General features: G+C 37.5%; 1 protein-coding gene across 1 annotated transcript in view; it reads right to left on the reverse strand.

Annotated features, from left to right (window-relative positions):
- FRYL (FRY like transcription coactivator) overlaps positions 1-19,217 on the reverse strand; it is a 215,933-nt gene that overhangs the window by 36,303 nt on the left and 160,413 nt on the right. Inside the window, exons 35-46 of the mRNA XM_068974804.1 lie at positions 17,543-17,711; positions 15,523-15,607; positions 14,905-15,017; positions 13,774-13,924; positions 13,007-13,110; positions 11,272-11,457; positions 9,795-9,999; positions 8,184-8,305; positions 6,975-7,165; positions 5,514-5,608; positions 3,761-4,368; positions 3,349-3,446 (exon numbers count right to left, since the gene is read on the reverse strand). Of these exons, the coding sequence (XP_068830905.1) occupies positions 3,349-3,446; positions 3,761-4,368; positions 5,514-5,608; positions 6,975-7,165; positions 8,184-8,305; positions 9,795-9,999; positions 11,272-11,457; positions 13,007-13,110; positions 13,774-13,924; positions 14,905-15,017; positions 15,523-15,607; positions 17,543-17,711 (2,127 nt within the window). The remainder of the gene's footprint in view (positions 1-3,348; positions 3,447-3,760; positions 4,369-5,513; positions 5,609-6,974; positions 7,166-8,183; positions 8,306-9,794; positions 10,000-11,271; positions 11,458-13,006; positions 13,111-13,773; positions 13,925-14,904; positions 15,018-15,522; positions 15,608-17,542; positions 17,712-19,217) is intronic.

Below are 19,217 nucleotides of genomic sequence, written 5' to 3' on the forward strand. Positions count from 1 at the left end.
CAGCTGCAGAAGCCTCAACATGTGTGATACAGTAAAAGGACTTAATTGGAGGGCTGATAAAACGCTTGAGCCCTGCATCTCCAATGTTCAGCTAAAGCTCTCAAGGTCCTTGGCCAGTCATTTATAGGCTGGTACAAAGTACACTGACTTTCTTAGAGTTTGCTTGATATGGTATTACAGTATCTGAATCCACAAATGTTTGGGAGAATCTAATGGGCCAAATGCACCTTCCTTGTCTGCTCCCTGAGTCACTGCTGAGGATGTTCCTTAACCTCCTCCAAGGATAACTGAACAGTGAAGAACTGGAAAAGGGCCATGTTAGTCTCAGCTATCATGAAAGGATAGCCGTGACGTAAGTGTAGTTCCCCTTTTTTTCATTTTCCTCCCTTATTCTTCCATCTTATTTTCACAAACTCCCTAGAGCATTTGATAAAACAAGAGTATTACCTTTTAAAATATATATAAATTTTCAACTTTCAGGTGACTGTAACTGACTTTTATGCTTATTCATCATGCAGACAATATCACTGGATAAGCCCAAGATATGAAGGTGTGCAAGACTCTGCAGAAACTTAACATAGTACCTTGGAAGTTATTTTATAAAATCATTCAAAGCAGTTGTTTTCATGCATTAGCCTTTTACTCATAAAAGAGACACCAGGAAGAAAAAAGAAAAAGTTGGTTTTTCAAAATAACTTGTATTTCACTTATATTTCAAGATATAATTACTTGTATTTCAAAATATAGTAATTTTTCACACTATTTTATAAAACCATATAACTTTATAATTTCATAATCTGTTACTCTTCAGCAAAAATTTTTAGTTTGAGGTGAATTCTTTAATCTTAGCTTGAAGAATGACATTCTGATAGAATTCTTATCTTCTTAAAGGATATTTTTTTGAAAGAATGATTTTTTAAAACCTAGTTTTTGAAAAGAAAGACATTCTTTGGAGTATAGGCCGTGCAATTTTATAGTAAAGCAAGACCAGCTTAATTTTGGAATTCTGGAATTACCAGGTTAAATTATGAGCCACAAAGAGTTATGTTTTATAACAAAACTTTTTTAGCATGTTATTTTTGCCATAATGAATAGCTAAAAAGGACAATATTTGTTCCAAGTATTGCCTCATTTTGAAATGCTGTGCTCTCCATGGGCACAAACAGCAGCAGCAGTGATATTTGCATAATGAGGAAGCACATAATGACGGAAAATCACTCTCAACAGTTGAAGTGAGAGAATGATTAAGGCATCAATTTAGTCCACATCCTGCAGGTTGCTGAAAGCCCACAGAGGGAACCTTTGTGTGCCACTCAACAGGAAGAAAACAGACTTCACAGCAGTTTATGACTCACAGAAAGCCATATATTTGATTTCTTAAAAACAAAAGATAGTTGGGACATTCCTGTGCTTTGCCTCGGTCATGACAGCAGAGGCTTGGAGCTCAAGGGGCTTCCATGGTCTTCTGGCCACACTGCTTCTCACCTGCCCCAGCACTAAGCAAATTACTCATCACATTTCAGCTGCCAATCTCAAATGTTTCTACTTCCCTTATCAGGGAATTTATACTTTTTATTTTCTTAAAATCCCCAAATAAGCCGATAGTTTTTTCCTTATATTTTCTTTCTTACCCCTCATGTAGGAAAAAAAAACCCTTTTGTTTACATTTTCCTAATGGTATGTTAACAGAATATTAAAATGAAAGTCATTTTAATAAACATTTAAAATCACTTTTAGACCTCATTAATGCAAATACACGTTAGGTTTTTTAGTGCAAACCATCATTTTCACAACTAAGATGTATTTCCATTAACTATAATGATGACTCTTCTTTTCAAACACATGCTTTTAAAATGGTTAAGAATTTCTCCACATCTATTGTTCTTACTCTTGTAGCTATGTATGTGAAACTGGGTTGGTAGTATTTTTTCACTCCATTGGTACCCAGAGATAAGTCTGCACTTACCGACATTGAGATGTGGGCCAGGGAGAGGTGTTTGTTTAGCTTTCTAGAAGCTTGCTCTTTCCATTTATTGATGTGCTATCTGCTACCTGAATCTAAGGTTTGAAAAAAGCTGCTTATATAAAAAGCTCTTCCAGAGAATTTTACGTGCTTGTTCCCTTATGTTGCAGACTTCTCTGATTTTTCCCCAGTGATTTAACCAGGTTATTTTACTTATATTACTGTTGAGTCACTTCCTCAGTACACCTAATTTCCTGTTGTATATATATTACTGGTAAATTCATATGACTCCTTCTTATAACTACTTGTATTTTCAGCTTGAAAAGTCTTTTTTCCAAGACTCAATGTAACAAAATAAATAAATACATAAATTTAGTTCGGAATTAAGTTTAAACAGAAGGCAAAGTAGTTGTGATTTCTTTCTTGTTCTTAAGAGGAAATTACTAAGTATATAAAATTAAAAATAATTTTCTTTTACAATTTGATTGAGCTATAAAATTTTTTATACACAGTTTGTCCAGAGGCGATTTAAAAACAGCTACATACTTGTTTAAGAAATGCATGATGGGAAGTAAAGAGTCAAAAAAGTAAAGAAAAAAGAATGAAGGGAGCAGAGAGAAGATGAAGAGAATGTTAAAAGGCAAACAAAAATAACTTTCAGAATCAAAAAATATATTATGCCCTCTTCTTCCTCAGGGACTCTGCACATGTGATTTCTCCTGCTTGGAAAATTTCTACCCTTTGCCCTGCTTTTGTTTCTCATCCAGGGATCTTATTTTGGTCATTCCTATTCAACCTTCAAAGTCAGCTTAGATATGAATTCCTCGAGGCAGATTTTGGTTTATGTGTCCCTAGAATATTTGCATGGAGAATCCCATGGACAGAGGAGCCTGGCGGGCTACAGTCCACATGGTCACAATGAGTTGGACACAACTGAGCGGCTAACAGTTTCACTTTCATTGCAAAGTCACCAGATTCTAGGTAATCACACCTCGAAGTCTAGGCCCCACGGGGCTAAAGGTTCTATCTACTTTGATAATCACTGTATTTCAGCACCTTATCCAGTGCTCAGTACATATCTGGTAGTGAATAAATGAATGACTTGGAAACTGACAGGTAGAGGATAAAGTAGGGAAACGGAGCAGAAAAAGACTCAAGACTCAGAGGACAGTTACTCTAAACAAGTAATTTTATTCACTGTCATTTGAGCAATTGTAATTTACATCGCTACTATATTACTCCTTCATATATGCATAAAAATAAAAATTTAGATGCAAAATTCACATAAGAAGTGACAGTAAAGGATTCTGAAGAGATTCCCCCCTTAAGATAGACTCTAGAGAAATTTCCCTCCAGTGTTATCATTCAGCGTAACATTTGCTTACCTTTGCTATTCGACTAGCTGTTTCTTTGCAAAACTGAGTTGGGCTGTCAAAATGCTGGATTAAGTGAGGCAATAAGCAAAGGATGTTAAGAGGAAAGCCTATCAAAAAAAAAAAGCAAACAATAACCAATTTTATTGCACATTACTTTAAAAATTAAAGGTTTTTATTTTGTTTGTTTTACATTGGTTCACAGAAACCATTTTCTTTTTATTTCCTGGGGTACTTGATCTTCTAAAAAAAAATGTATTTTTTTGCTTTTACCAAAAAATTTATGCTACCTCACATATTAAGAAAACTCTGTGGAAAAGCAGAAATTAGTAGATTTCAAAACAAATGATTAGTTTACATTTCACTACATTAAAAAAGCAAAAAAAAAAAAAAAAAAAAGTTGGTGCAATTCTATTCACATCACCTGACAACTGGGAAGGATCCACCAACGTGTGTTTGGAGACAGATATGAGTTTACTCAGGAGGTGCACTGTCATTTCCTGTGTGGATACTGAGGTAAAACCCTTAAGGAAGAGCTGCTGGAGGCCTGGGAAGTTATTCCACTTCAGTTTGCTTTGTACGTTTTCAATCTTCTCTCGACTCTCTGATTTATCCAAAGGCAGGTGGATCAGCAGTTTGTTGAGAAGCCTGAGAGCCAGGAGGTATTCATATTCATAATCTGATTCTAACAAAGAGGCTGCTATCCAAAAAATGGTGGCCATCAAGTTGGCGGGCTCAGTAGGGGGCTGCACATCGTACACCGCCTTCTCTCGCAGGGAGGAAAGGCTTCGAGTCCTCGCTAAGCTACTGCTGTGGTTGATCCGTCCGTCCATTATATCCAGTGTGTTACTCCGCCGCCGGTCCCCTCTCCGGTCACCAATTAAACTTAACCTCAAAGAGTTACTTCTTGTATTACTGTCGTATCCCAGATAACTGCTACTATTAATGGGACTTGTGCTTAGATTGAGTTGTCCAGTGCTTTTCCTGTTAGCTGCATACTTGTTTCCCATTATAGGATCATGGTATGAGGTTCTTGAAAGAAAAAAAAAAAAGAAAAAAATGAATCCACGCACAACTGCTTCTTTTGCTACATTAACTGTACTCTTAAAACAACTGAAAAACAATAACTGTTACCAGGAACAGTCATTTTTAAAGTATATCTGACTTTATACCTGAAACTAACACAACACTGTAAATCAACTCTACTCCAATAAAATTAAAATATTAAAAAAAAAAGCTTATCTGACTTTGCTGAAACCAATTTCAGTTCTTTCTTCTCTATTAATAAAAAATGTACAACAGTATCTTTTCTACTGTAACTGATTATTTCCCCTGAGTTGGATGAGGTTTGAAGTGAAAATGCTGCTATAGTGACTGCTGATCATTTTCAGGTCTGGGATTTGGTGAACATTATATCCGAAGCCCAGGCCTCGTTTGTCTCATCTGCAGACTCAACAGTCCTGATGTCCCTATTTCTGTCAATTCACACTCTTTCCAAAAGAACCAAGCTCAAAAACTTAATTTTGATTTCTCCTTCTCCCTCACATCTAATTATCATTGATTAAAAAATAATTACAGAATATTTTCTACATGTGCCAGTGGTATGCAAAATGCCAGGAATACTGAAGTCCATGAAAATTATAGCCTGCTAGTTGCTGTTATTAAAACATTAAAAGAATACTGTGAGAATCCAGAGGATAGAATGCTTAACACTCCCCTGGTCGCAGTTAGAAATGCTTAACTAGGAGAGGGGTATGGAGGTGGGATTTGAAGGATAAATCAATTTGGGATTTAGAAAGAGGAGAGAATCTGAAGAGAGGCTGGTCCAGGGAGAAGGACCAATAGGTGGCAAGTGTGAGTCCTGAGGAGCCTGGCCTGCTGGGGGGGACAATGGGTTGTTGAGTGTGCTGGGAACAGAGCCTGTTACTGGGGCTGAAGCCTAGAAGCACAGTATGGAAGGTCTCTGGACAGACGAGAGAGGAACAGTATTGCCACTTACTAGCCCTGAGACCTTTCACCCATCCTCACTGTCTAAGGCTCATTTTCCCACTGGCAATTCATCTGAATTTGGGGGTATTCCTCTCACTACCAATATTAGAACAATATAATATTGTGCCTATTTAGCTACTGAAGTTTTGTATACAAATCCACTGGTTGCCTGGCTTATCAATTCTTACTGAGAAAGGGCAGACAGAAGATCATAATGCTTCATGGTTTCAGCTAAAGTATCAATTGCAGATTCCAACGTGAGAAGCAGCTCAATCACAAATCCCTAGAAAAAAGGGGCAGATTTTAATTAATTATGTTCTGAATGAAACTGTAATGCACATCCTGATGAGATTTTAAAATAGAACAAGTTCCACATTAATATTACAAAATAATTAAACTCTTGAGCAACATGATCTTGCGGATGGATGAAAACGTAGCAAACTAATGGTATAAATTGATTATAATGGCAACACAACCCACCCAAAGTTGCTGGGGCCAGAAATCTAGGAGACATCCTTATTTCTTTCTCTCACGTCTAAACTGAATCCATCAGCAAGTCTTGAAAATACTACTTTAAAAATACATCCTATATCTGACTTCTCTACTTCCATAGCTTCCTTTAATCCAGCTATCACCGTTTTGGCCTAGGCTCTTACAAATAGCCTCTTAACTGACCTCTTTTGCCTTCCTAAGGATGCCACAAAGCCACACACAGTGTGAATTTTTAAGAAAGCAAATCACACCCATCCTCCTCCTTTTAAAACTATGTGTAGTTTCCCATCAATTCAGAGTAAAATCCCACCTCTCGCCAGAACCTCCCCAGGCCTCATGTGATCTGGGCCTGCTGCCTGCCTGCCTCTGGAGTCCCCATCCCATACACGGTAGCCACTCTGGACAGTTTGCTTTTCCTCCGAAGAGCCCACTGCTTCTGCCTCAGGGTCTTTGCACTTGTTAATCCTATTTCCCTCTGCTCTCTGTCCAGATCATCACAGGGCTCACTTATTCATTTACACATGTGTTCAGAACTCATCTTCTAGATGGTTATATAAAAACAAAAAAATACCCCTCTCCCCTATCATTGTTTAAACTGTCACCCTACCTTATTATTTTCATAGCTTTCACCATTAAGTAAAATTGTATTATACATTATTGATGGATTAAAAGGTTTGTTTCCCCAGTGAAATGTAAGCTCCATGCTAAGAACTCTGTGGTGTCCACTACTATATTCTCAGTATCTAAAACAGCATTAAATAACATCATGGGTCTTTACAGACCTATGTTAAGTTTTCTACTGTAGTATTTCATGTAATTTATCTTAAAAAATGAATTTCAGTGTTTTACTTTACATCTAACTTTAAATTCCTCTTTTACCTTGTAGTCATCACAGAATATCCAGGTGTGTGTGCATAAAGCTGTTTTTATAGGCACCACTTAATTCAATCTTTATAGGTACCACCTAATTCAATCAAAGATGAATTATCTAACTTTGTTTTTAGTTCTCTGCTTCTTAGCATCTGACATCATAATTCTCTATGACATTCACTTGGTTCTTCCAAGTGAATGTCATACCTGCCGTGATTCACATTTGGAAACAGGTCCTTGACAATGAGGAACTGCTCAACACCTGCTGAAAGAAGTGAAAGAACTACCTGTGCGTCTTCTCCTGGATCCCCTACAGTTTCTACAAGTCTGGAGAGAACATCAGAAAGTGTAGTTGCAGAGAGAGGCTGCTTTAGGGCCCTGAAAATCTGAAAGGATCTCCCAGCATAGTGTCGAGAAGAACAAGAAAGTGCTGTCTGCAGAGCAACCTCACTAAGATGATGTTCCAAGTGAATTCCTTCTGTGAAAACAAAGGAAACGAGTAAGTGCTTCCTGTTTTTCAGGATATATATAGGGGTGATGGTCAGAAGCTAGGAACCAAATATTAAATTCAGTGCCAGCATAGTACCTGGCAAACAAGGCAGTAACATTTGCTAACATTTTCCAAGTCAATGCTTCTCCTTTTCATACAATTCTATTTGAACTTAAGATGACTCTTCATCATAATCTCCAGGGAAGTAATCCTTGAGAATAGGTCTCTCAACGTCACCTCTATTGTCATTTTGACAACATAACTCTGTTTTGAGGGCTGTCCTGTGCTGTGCAGTTGTGTAATGGTATCTCCAGCCTCTTGACAACTTGACACCAGTAGCAACTAATCACTGACTTCCCACCCCCTAATTGCAAGAAAAATGTCCCAACAAGAATCACCCCCTAGCTAAGAACCACCATTTTAGACACGTTTTACTGTGATTTTCAGGATGTGTTCAATTTTCAATCACAGAAGCCCAAACCAGTACAGTTTGTCATCTCTATATATGTTCCTTCAAAATAATTGTTTCATGATGAACAATCATGTTATCATTTTATTATACTATCATATGTCAAACAAAGAACGTCAAAGTGGCATTCTTTTTTTCAAAGATCTATTTGGTATGTACCACTTTTAAAGTCTTTATTGAATTTGTTACAGTATTGCTTCTGTTTTTATGCTTTGCTTTTTTGGCCACAAGGCATGTGGAATCTTAGCTCCCTGACCAGGGATCAAACCCACATCTCCAGCATTGGAAGGCAAAGTCTTAATCACTGGACCACCTGGGAAGTCCCCAAAGTAGCAGTCTTATTTTCAAGTAGTAATTTTTCTTCAACCAAAACAAATCTGTTACCACTAATAAGTTAAAAAAGAAAACCTGTCTATGACTTTTGAATTTAGACATGTCAACTGTCAATTTTTTGCTGAACATCATCAGAAGTTTTGACATCACAGTAAAAGATCTACTTGAAAGTAAATATTATCTGAGACATTTTTTAAAAGATACCTGAGCTTGACTGCTTAAAAACAGAAACCACATGTTTCAGAAATGTAGTCAACTGCTCAGCACTCTTTATGCTAGGATTCTTGGCAGAAACATCCTCATGGTTCCAAAGGGGCCCTCTTTTTCTGAAAACAGAGAACAGATGTGATTCCCTTGGTTTTTAATTTGATAGTAAGTTTTACTCACACTCACTTAAAATGTGCTTTTGCAGTTAGAAAGGATAGTAGTTGAGTAAATCAAACAGCATGTCATACAGTCTACTGCTACCGTTTATAGACTACCTGGATTTGCAATGATCTAGAGCAAGTAGCCAGAGAAGGCAATGGCACCGCACTCCAGTACTCTTGCCTGGAAAATCCCATGGACGGAGGAGCCTGGTAGGCTGCAGTCCACGGGGTCGGGAAGAGTCAGACACGACTGAGCAACTTCACTTTTAGTTTTCACTTTCATGCACTGGAGAAAGAAATGGCAACCCACTCCAGTGTTCTTGCCTGGAGAATCCCAGGGATGGGGGAGCCTGGTGGGGTGCCGTCTACGGGGTCGCACAGAGTTGGACACGACTGAAGCGACTTAGCAGCAGCAGTAGCGCAAGTAGCGGAAGATCCAAGTTACATATAATTTCAAAATGTTCCATCGTTACAGTCAAATGCTCTCAGAGGCAGTAGGAAAAGATGGCAAATTTTGCCAAGTGAGAAGAGTACTGGTTACTGCTTAGATATTAAAGGTCAAAATTTATAGAGGTGACACATTATTTAGATTGTAAGGCAAAGAAAATAATGTATAAGCTAAAACTACAGGACAAGTTTAGGACAGAATAATATCCTTCGGTTCTTTCTTTAAAAATATCTGTGCCATTTACCAGCTTGGTTATTCAGGTTTCAGCCCCTTATCAGCACAGGCCAAGGTGCCCTGCAAAAAAATGTGGTCACACTGCCTCTAGTTCCTGACACCTCTGATTCATCAAGTACTATGAGACTGACTTTCTCAACACAGTTATTTAATTGGGCCCTCCTCCACACTCCTCATTCTAGCTCAAAGATTTTCAATAATGTCTCCTTTCTTGAACGATCTGTAACCTCTGGCCTGGGCTTCCTGGTTCTGGTTCTCCAGTTTGGATTCTCCCAAGCTTTCTTGTCTAGGAGCCCCTCAACATTACATCCAAGCTGGATTACTCAGCAGCCTGAGTGAGTAACAATTATACCTTGTTTCTCACATCTGTGATTTTGCTCTTGCTATGGTGTGCCAGCCCCTTCCTCCCCAACTGTGTTTCTTCTTTACTTAGAGTGTTTTGCCAAGAGTGGACCGTAAGTAAATATTTGATGATTGACTGGTAATGCAGCTAATGAAGGCAGAATATACGTTCAGATAATACTACACTCTCTTTGGGCACTTAATCATTCAGACATGATTAAGGCCTTCCTCACATGTAATCTTGTGTGAGCAAAAGAAGAAAGCCTGGTTGCATCAAATTTCCTGAATCTTGCACAAGATAAACCTGTCTTTTCCAAATCAATGACACTTTGGAAAACAAAAACAGGGTTCGCTGAAGCTGACAAATGAAACGACGACTTAACAGAGGTTTATGGCTGGGATGGGAAGAGCCGCAAATGTTACCTTGAGGTAATGAATTCCATGAGGGTTTTGACTTTTCCATCCTGCTCTACTGAGATGTCAACCTCGTTGAGGATAGTGGTGTGCAGATGGGAAATGGCAGCGCTGTTATTTCCTAAGCTGATACTAGAGGAGGTAGAACTTGAGCTGAGCCCTGAGTCGGTCATGGGGGAGGGCTGGTAATCAGGTATAAAATCACTAACACCTGCTGAAAGAGACCATGGGTGTGAATACCCAGATGTGAAACCATCTCCCACAATATTTAAAGATTAAGCTATGGGTCCTTACAGATTATACTGGAGCCTCACAAGCACCAGAGTACATCAACTGAGTTTTTGAGCAAACACTGTTTTCAGAGCCTATTAAAACTTAATGGTTCGGATTAACTGTGCTAGCCTATGCTGCCATCTGCTGAACAAAGTTGGAACTGGCAGTTTCCTGACATTGGCGTATTTCCTCAACATGTGTTAAGGAAATAATTTCTACAGTGTTAGCTGATTTTTAATTTCTTACATTAAGGGGTCCATACTTTCTGCTTCACTTTACTTAAATCAAGACAATTTTAAAGTCTGTGTGTAATATTTATATTATGCAATTATTAAATAATTCTAAAGGTTATCACTAACGCCCATATTTATAAAATGGCAAGAGGAGCCTTAAAAACAAACAACAAATATAAACTATGGAATTCTGAATAGAAATGCTTAACTTAAAAAAGGCAGTAAACTTTATTCCATTCATCTTTTAATCATAGTTTAACAAGGCAACTAAGTTTACTAACGATTGTTTTCTCACTAACTATGGTGCTTTGAGTAAGCTACAGGGCTTGCAGTAAGTAACTTTAAAATGGATTAACCCTGTATCTGGCATTATATGATTAGGAAAAAAAGTAGCCTTATTTCAATTTTTAAACCCAATTATTTTCTGGGTCATTTATTATAAACCTGATGGTACTGATGAATGAAATAAATGAATTAGGGCTATTAGGAAAAAAGAAAATACAATTTGAAAAGTAAAACAAATTCGTATCAACAGTGAAATAAATTCTACATTAAAGTCTCATTAATTTGGACCTCACTACTTAAAAATATATAATTTGGAACTTACTAGACTTTGAGATGTATAACATTGTAAATGCAATTAATATAACTGAATGAATAAAAAATTTTAAATGTCTTCCTTCATCAATTTTTTAGCTCTTGAAAGAAGGAGGAGTCTAATACAAGTTTACCATTTTTTTTCATAACCAGTGCTCAAATTAAGCCACTCAACATTTTTATGACAAAGATCCTTAAAGGTAACAGAGATTCAAATACTCCAAGTTTAATTCCTTCTTTTATGAATTAATAATGTCACTGGTACCTAAAATAATAAAACTATATTAAAAAGTAATCTCTAGTATCTCAACTTCAGTTGACCTTCTCTAATGCAAGATTAACAGAGTACGGTTCTATTTTCAAACCACTTTTAAAGCAAATACCTGTGAAAGTATAATCTAAGTGTGCAATTTGTTTGACGGTAAGCACCCTGGGCTCATTAAACTCCTTGTTCCTGAGAAGGACAGAAGCAACAGTTCGGATGTTACTGTTGGATCCCATTACTATTAACAAGTGCAGAAGCAGGCGTTTGCAATGTTCATACACCTCAGGGTGGCAGTGGTCAAACCCTAAAAAGAGTAGTAGACAATTATCATCAGGAAAGGAAAATGATGAGTAGTATTCTTGCTACCAAATGTGTATTTTAGAAAGAAAAGCACAAATTAAACATTTTGTGAAAGATGACATACTACATCAAGTTTTTTTATTGCCCTAGAGTTCGTTCACACTTTTACAATATTCTATGGTCCTACTGGACTAGGGCGAGTCAAGACAAGTTTCCAATTTGTTTTATGTCTAAAATTTAGTAATCTCTTAGAAACCATTACTCTGTTACTTAACACTAGATCGACATGAACCTCTAAAGGCAAGCATTTTTTGTGCCTGGAACACAACAGAAAGCCAGTAGATGTTTGCTTACTGAAGGAAGGAAGTAATATATAATATGTGTACATAGCAGGAAAATTAAGGAGAAGATGGCTATTTTGACTTGTTTCAGGCAAACAATCTTACAAGCATGAAAAGTATTGCTGAGATGTGATGGACCCCACATATTTGTTACAGAGGGCACAGCGGAGCTTTAACTATAATAATTAGACTGTCTACAATCTAATTATTTTGGGAAACAGTCAGTACCCATTTCAATTTTCCATTTACTCTGAAAGTTCCCATTCCTTAAGGTAAATTAATTTTACTCTTGCTACTGTTACAGAATCTTTCCTGCTGGAAAGTATGTGTATTTTTGTGTGCGGAGAGACTGTATGAAAGGAACAGGAATGGGTGTAACAGACTTGTCTGTTAAAAGAGAGGCTAGGAATAACACCCCTCTAGATCATGAGAATCCCAGTAAAAAGTGTCATGGAAACAACACACAAAAATAAGAACAGAAATATGTAGAAACTTTCTTAAAACCATACCACTTTTCCCACTGAGGAAAACTATGAAGGTTCCTCAAAAAAAAAAAAAAATAGATCTACTATACGATCCAGCAATTCCACTCCTGGGGGCTATACATCCAAAGAAAACAAAAACACTATGAACGATACATGCACCCCAGTGTTCACAGCAGCATTATTTACAACAGCCGTTAAAAAAGATTGAAATAATGCCATCTGCAGCAACATGGACGAACCTGGAGGGTATTATGCTTAGTGAAATAAGCCAGACAGAAAAAGACAAGTACTGTGTGTTATCACTTCGATGTGAAGTCTAAAAAATAAAACAAACTATTGAATATAGCAAAACAGAAGCTGACTCACCGATACAAAGAACATACCAGTAGTTAGTAGTGGAAAGAGGGATGGTGGGGGAGGAGTGGCAAGCTGGGGGTGGGGAATTAAGAGCTACAAACTACTGTGCAGAAAATAAGTAAGTTACAAGGATGTATCGTACAGCACAGGGACTCTAGCTGGTATTTTATAATAACTATAAATGGTGTCGAATCTATAAAAGTTTTGAGTCATTATTTGTACATTATCTGAAACTCACATTTTAAATCAACTACACCTCAGTCAAGATAAATGAATAAAATGCAACCTCTAAAAAACAAACATACCATATACTGCCTTTCAGCGATCACAGAAATACACAATGAAAGAAACAGCACCAAATATTTATTACCTATAAAAATTGCATGAAGAAGAAGATGGAGGTAGCTTCCCCATTCCACCTTCACACTGTGATCAATGATGAGATCCGTCAAAAGGATCACGGCTATGTTACACCTATGACAAACACGAGCGTTACTAATGTTCCACTAGAGCAAACCTAGAGAAAATCTTAAGCAAATTACTCTAAGATTTTAATACTGTATTTTATGGAAAAATACAATTTCTCAAGGAAAAAAAAAAGAAGAAAAGAAATACAGCTGAGGAAACCATTCAGTGATAGTTTTACAAACAGCCTGTCTGCTAAGGGCTCCTCCCAGCCAACGGCTATTTCATCTTCAACCCCAAGACCTGGTGTACTGCTTGCCACATAGTCGGTGTTCGGTACACGTTTGGTACATTAATACATTTTGAAAGAATGCAGTCACTGTTCTACTGTGATTTTTGCTAAGCAGGAAATCAGCTTAACTCAAAATGAGTGCCTACTACTGTAAAATAGTATTTTTCAGATGTAATAACTGGGTCCCAGAAAGGTCAAGTAACTATGCCAGACACCCAGAAAAGCAGCAGCAGCAGAATTAGATTTAATACCATTCATTGTAAACAGTGAGAAGTCTGAGTTTTCAGATCGCTTAAAATCTAAATACATGGATAGAATTTGTGGCACTATCAAAGGAAAGAAGGTTGGTTGTGTTCTGTGTTGTCAGATAGCATAGAGACAGCTGAAAGTATTAAGCAGCGGTTTGGCTCGTATGAAATAGGAATGACGCTGTGGTCCACCTGTGAAGAGGTAATCCAGGTGATGACGTTTCAGGCAAGTAATCCACCAGTGGTGACCAGCAGCCTCCAGCTGGTGGGAAGGGTAGTGGCTCTCCTTGATTATGCTCCATCACTTTCAGTCGCCAATTAGAATAAAGTGGCATTGAGTCACCTATCAAAATAAAATGATCTCATTGTCTACACCATCTACTTTCTGCCAATATAAGCAAACTCTAGTAAGATACCAACTATTTATAGCACTGGAAAGTGATAAAAAAGAAAATTTCCCACTATTTTGACAAATGTTTGCTAGGTAGACCTGGGTACCAATATTATCAGATTAAGCAAATCAGAGAGAGAAAAAGATATATCAATTCAAATTCCTTTATTTCAAATCAAAGCAAAACTACATGAGCACCTCATCATGATTTCACAACTGATGTCCAAGCTATGAGACCACATTATAGGTAAAGCTGCCTTGTATCAAGGGCCTTCTGGTAAGTTACTCAGTTCAAATTTCTAGAGATAGGGCCGATATAAACCCATCTTCACAGGAAATCTGCTCTACTGCAGTGGGGCTGCAGGGTGTAGTAAAAAAGGCCATCAAGACATGTGAGTTCTGTGTGACGTGGGTAAGTCACTTAACCTCTCTGGACCTCAGTTCCATCATGTGCAAAATGAGGAGATTGGACCAGATCATCTTCAGGGTCCCTTGCAGTCTGAAGGCTTGTGCTTCCATTTCACCCTACCTTAGTGTTAAAATGAGACTCGGACAGAGTGCTCATTTTGCAACTGCAAGGGAGAATGTTCAATAAAACCTGAGTCCCACCAAAGATCAAACCTGTTCAAAAAAGCAGCCTGTTGCGTGTGTGTCTGTTCTGTGATTCTTTCTATGATGCTTCTTGAGAACCAATTCTTATGTTCCTTTTGATCAACCTACAGGGAACCTGTGCTTTTAAAATGTATTTCCCCCACTTGATGCTGCTTCTTAAAGTCAAGACATTTCAGATTATGTTGGAACACCACTAGTGGCAGTTAAATACTCTTCTTAAGAACAATTTACTGGAAGAATACAATTATTAACATTACTATAATGACAGTACACCTGACGATCATAGTTATTAAAAAAAAAACACATTTGGAATGTATTACTTTTTTCTTCTTCATAAGATCCTCCAGAGCTGCTACTGTATCGAGATTCTAGTCTGTGATGTTGACGATTTAAATGACTGTTTAATCCACTGTAGATGTCTAGATGCACGTAGCTGTGGGAATGACCACTGAAGTTAGTCACAGTTCATGGTAAAATGGTATTTGTACTGTATGTTTCACTTTCTATGCTTAAAAAAGAACACAGTACACAAATTACTAACTAAAGTTTACTGTGATATATTTTAACTTCCACATTACAATTCAAAAGCTTTGAAGTCAGTTATTTCTGCCTGAATTTTTTCTTAAGCTGTTGTGATAATAACTTTCTGGGGAAACCTATTCCATATAAAACAGGCAAGAGTGAAATATCCATTTAGAAAAGGTTAAAAAAATGTAGCAACACAAAAAGTGACTCACCATACTCCACCTATTCATCCATTGGTGCATATTAAAAAAATCTAGCATGCAAGTGTCTTTAATGCGAAAAATTTCCAGCATGGAGATATATTTCTTCACTAGAATATTAACACCATTCCAAAAGCAGAAATTATCATTTATTCTGATGATAATCAGGATACGTCAAACTGAAAGATTAATGAAGAACAGAGAAGTACTTACCTCTCTTCAATACACTCTTTTATGGGCTTATTATCAGGATTGCCATCCGTGGGAGCAACCATTGTATTGCTACTAGAAGTAGTTCCTGTCATCAGAAATAAAACAGTATCAGTGAATGTAAAGCTTAGGACAGCTCAATAAGAACAGAAGATTTCATACTACAGATGTCAAAACTCCTCTAAAATGAGAGGAAACGTGAAAGTTGCTCAGTCGTGTCCACTCTTTGCAACCCCATGAACTATACAAGTCCATGGAATTCTCCAGGCCAGAATACTAGAGTGGGTAGCCTTTCCCTTCTCCAGGGGATCTTCCCAACCAAGGGATCGAACCCAGGTCTTCGGCATTGCAGGCAGATTCTTTACCAGCTGAGCCACCAGGGAAGCCCAAATGAGACAAAGGTGATTTTTAAAAAGGAAGGTACTCTTAATGACCAACAGAGTAAGGAGTCAACAGCAACAAAGTTAGGGATGCTGGAAAACAAATGGACAAGAAGTAACTAAGGTTGAAAGAGATGAATCCAGAGCTGTTAGTGGAGGAAACAAGAAACTTCTGTATTGATACTGTTAAAACCTCCAAAAGACTTAGGAATTAGTGGCAACAGAGTACCTCTGGAAGCAGGGGTTGTACCAGATGCTAAAAATGGCAAGAATGGTTGAAAATCTATTTCAGAAGTAGCTGGGCCCCAAGAGCTACCCCTCTACCTCTTATAACTGGGTGACTGTCTCTGCTCACTTGAAGTCTTCTCTGATGACAATAAATCAGAGGATTTCTAGACTACGGCACATCATACACAGGTGAAGGAGGAAGTACTTTACTGAGAATAAGGGAACTAAGTGGAAATATACATTCATAAGTAACTTGAGAAGACATATCTCCCTGCAACCTTCTTATACCACTGGGCTATCAGAAGGCTGGAAGACTGTAAGTGTGTGTATCTATGCATTATATGTATCAGTACACACACATACACACAGCCCTACATCTTCTATTCTAGGCAGAGGATTGGAAGAATTTTCTCTGGGGAATCTGATTAGTACAAGAGAAAAGACCAATGGACACTTACATTGATGAAATCATTGTATAAAAAAGGACATCAATAAGTTCCATATATACCTACAGACCATCCAATCAACTCTTCAATATTCCACTGTTTATGAAAGACAGATCTAGAATTGGTAGGCTTTTGAAGAAAGCTTTTACTAAGACAAATCAAAACAAAGAAACAGCAATATAAAGAAAATGGGAACTTTCCCAGGTAGAAAGCTTTATAAAATATAGAAGAAGATAGTCCAACTGTGAAACATGAATGGGATGCTCCTAAAATTTTTTTAATTAAAAAACTCTTTTTGGAATTAAAAACATTTTAGCAGATATAAAAAATTCAATAAAAGCATTATTAGAAATCTCCTAGAAAGTATAACAAAAAGATGAAACCAGATGACAAAAGTAAATTATAAAACATAGCATGAAAGATCTCTAATTATACAATGTTATTAACATCAAAAAAGCATTTAATATAAACTGAGTGACAAAGAATTTCATATAAATTTAATCTACAACAGTCTAGATATTATGTCAATTTTCAACGGATGTAGTTTCAACTCAAAATATTATAATATAGATATACATAAAAGTAAATACACTCACATGATTGAATACTATGTATAATATAGTCTCAAATAATTATAATATGAAATTACACAGTTATTTCAATAAGTGAGCAATTCCAATATTTACATATTAATTATATCCATTTATAAGAGCATCTGTTGTAAATGGACAAAATGGATATATTCCAGTTCTGAATAGGTATATAAATGTTCCCTTTATCACATTACAAATCCTTACATTGTCAAACCTTTCTACTCATATAAGGATTTACAAAGTTCTGTCAAGTTAATTACATCTATAACTTAACGTTTGCGTGTTTTCTCTAGGATGTTTAAAGCAAACGCCTGCTAAAATGAACAGTTGTGGAAAGCTTCTCATACAAAGTAATCACTTTTAAATGACTTCTCACCTGAGGTGACAGAAGGGATCTTATAGCTGGAAGTGATGCGGTAATAAGGGGGGTTATCCATGTGAGTGACCCCTGAACTGACGGGCTCGGTCAGCTGGAGCTCACTCACCAGCTCTTCAAGCAACTGCATTGTTTTGTCTCTACCTAAATATACAATAACTTTCTTCACCTGTCACAAAAAAAATCGTTTGGAAAAGAAAAAGCACAATTTTTATCACACAAACTTGTCTTGAGACAAATTTTATCAGAGTAAGTTCAGCTTTAAGTAGTAGATGAATAAGCACAATCTAAATCTGAATAGACACTGATCAGCAATTAGACATTAATTAGCTTTATAAGTACTCTTCCCTTCAGCCCTCAATATCGTATCGAATTAGGATGACCTAGATATATTGGTTAGGCAATGGCACCCCACTCCAGTACTCTTGCCTGGAAAATCCCATGGATTGGAGGAGCCTGGTGGGCTACAGTCCATGGGGTTGCTAAGAGTTGGACACGACTAAGCGACTTCACTTTCACTTTTCACTTTCACGCATTGGAGACGGAAATGGCAATCCACTCCAGTGTTCTTGTCTGGAAAATCCCAGGGACGGGGGAGCCTGGCGGGCTACCGTCTATGGGGTCGCACAGAGTCGGACACGACTGAAGTGACTTAGCAGCAGCAAGCAGCAGCAGCAGCAGCAGATATATTGCTTAATGGTGTCCATAAAGTCATCACTCCCCTTATTTATTTTTAGAAAAGCAAAAGATAACTGCCTTTTTATAAATCAGTTTCTTTTTCAGTGGAAAATGAAGTGAAAGTCACTCAGTCATGCCCAACTCTTTGTGACCCCCATGGACTATACAGTCCATGTTATCAGGGTTTATCTCCCTTAAGGTTGACTGGTTTGATCCGTCTTACTTGATCAATCATACTTGATCAAAAAATATGTTTTGGTAGTATGTATTATTGAAATAGGCTGATCAATTAGTAAGCGATCTTTCTTTTTTCTCCCTATTTAAACCTTAGTACTTAAAATGTGGTCCTCATAGAACATGCATTATTATCCGAACCTTTTGGGAAATACAGAATCTCAGGCCCCACCCCCAACTCCAGAAAGAGAATGAGAACAAGATCCCCAGCTGATTCACGCTGCATTCAGATGTGTGAGAAGCTCTGTTTTACATCACTCCCGGACATGCCTTAAATTTTAAAACATGCTTTACCACATCACACCAGCAATCTGATAATGGTTCTCTGATAATTGGCCTCCCACACGGCTCTAGATCTATCCAACCTGCTCTACTTGCTAATTCTTTGTTAGCAAGTTCAGTCTCCTCCAATCACATCAGGTACATTTCTGCCTCTGTGTCTTTGCTCTGACTCAGGACCTCTGAGATGATACTCTAATCCTGTCAAGTCTTCAAGCCCCACCCCCCACTCCAGCTGCAGGGCCTGTCAGGAAGCTTTCCTGGACTTTTCATCAACAGCTCTGGGTTGGAATTCCAGCTCTGCGGAGACAGACCTAAATAGCTATGTGACTTTGAGCTATGTCACTCTTTCTCGCTAACTTACTGTTTTCATTGTAAAACTGCAGTTATCTTACCAAACTCACAGATTTCTTCCAGAAATTAAGTAATGTAAATGAAGTGCTTGTACTATGCCTGGCCTGTAAGTAGTGCTTAAGAAGTGATA

Source organism: Capricornis sumatraensis, chromosome 7 (assembly GCF_032405125.1).
Source record: "Capricornis sumatraensis isolate serow.1 chromosome 7, serow.2, whole genome shotgun sequence".
In the NCBI taxonomy this organism is placed as follows: Eukaryota; Metazoa; Chordata; class Mammalia; order Artiodactyla; family Bovidae; genus Capricornis; species Capricornis sumatraensis.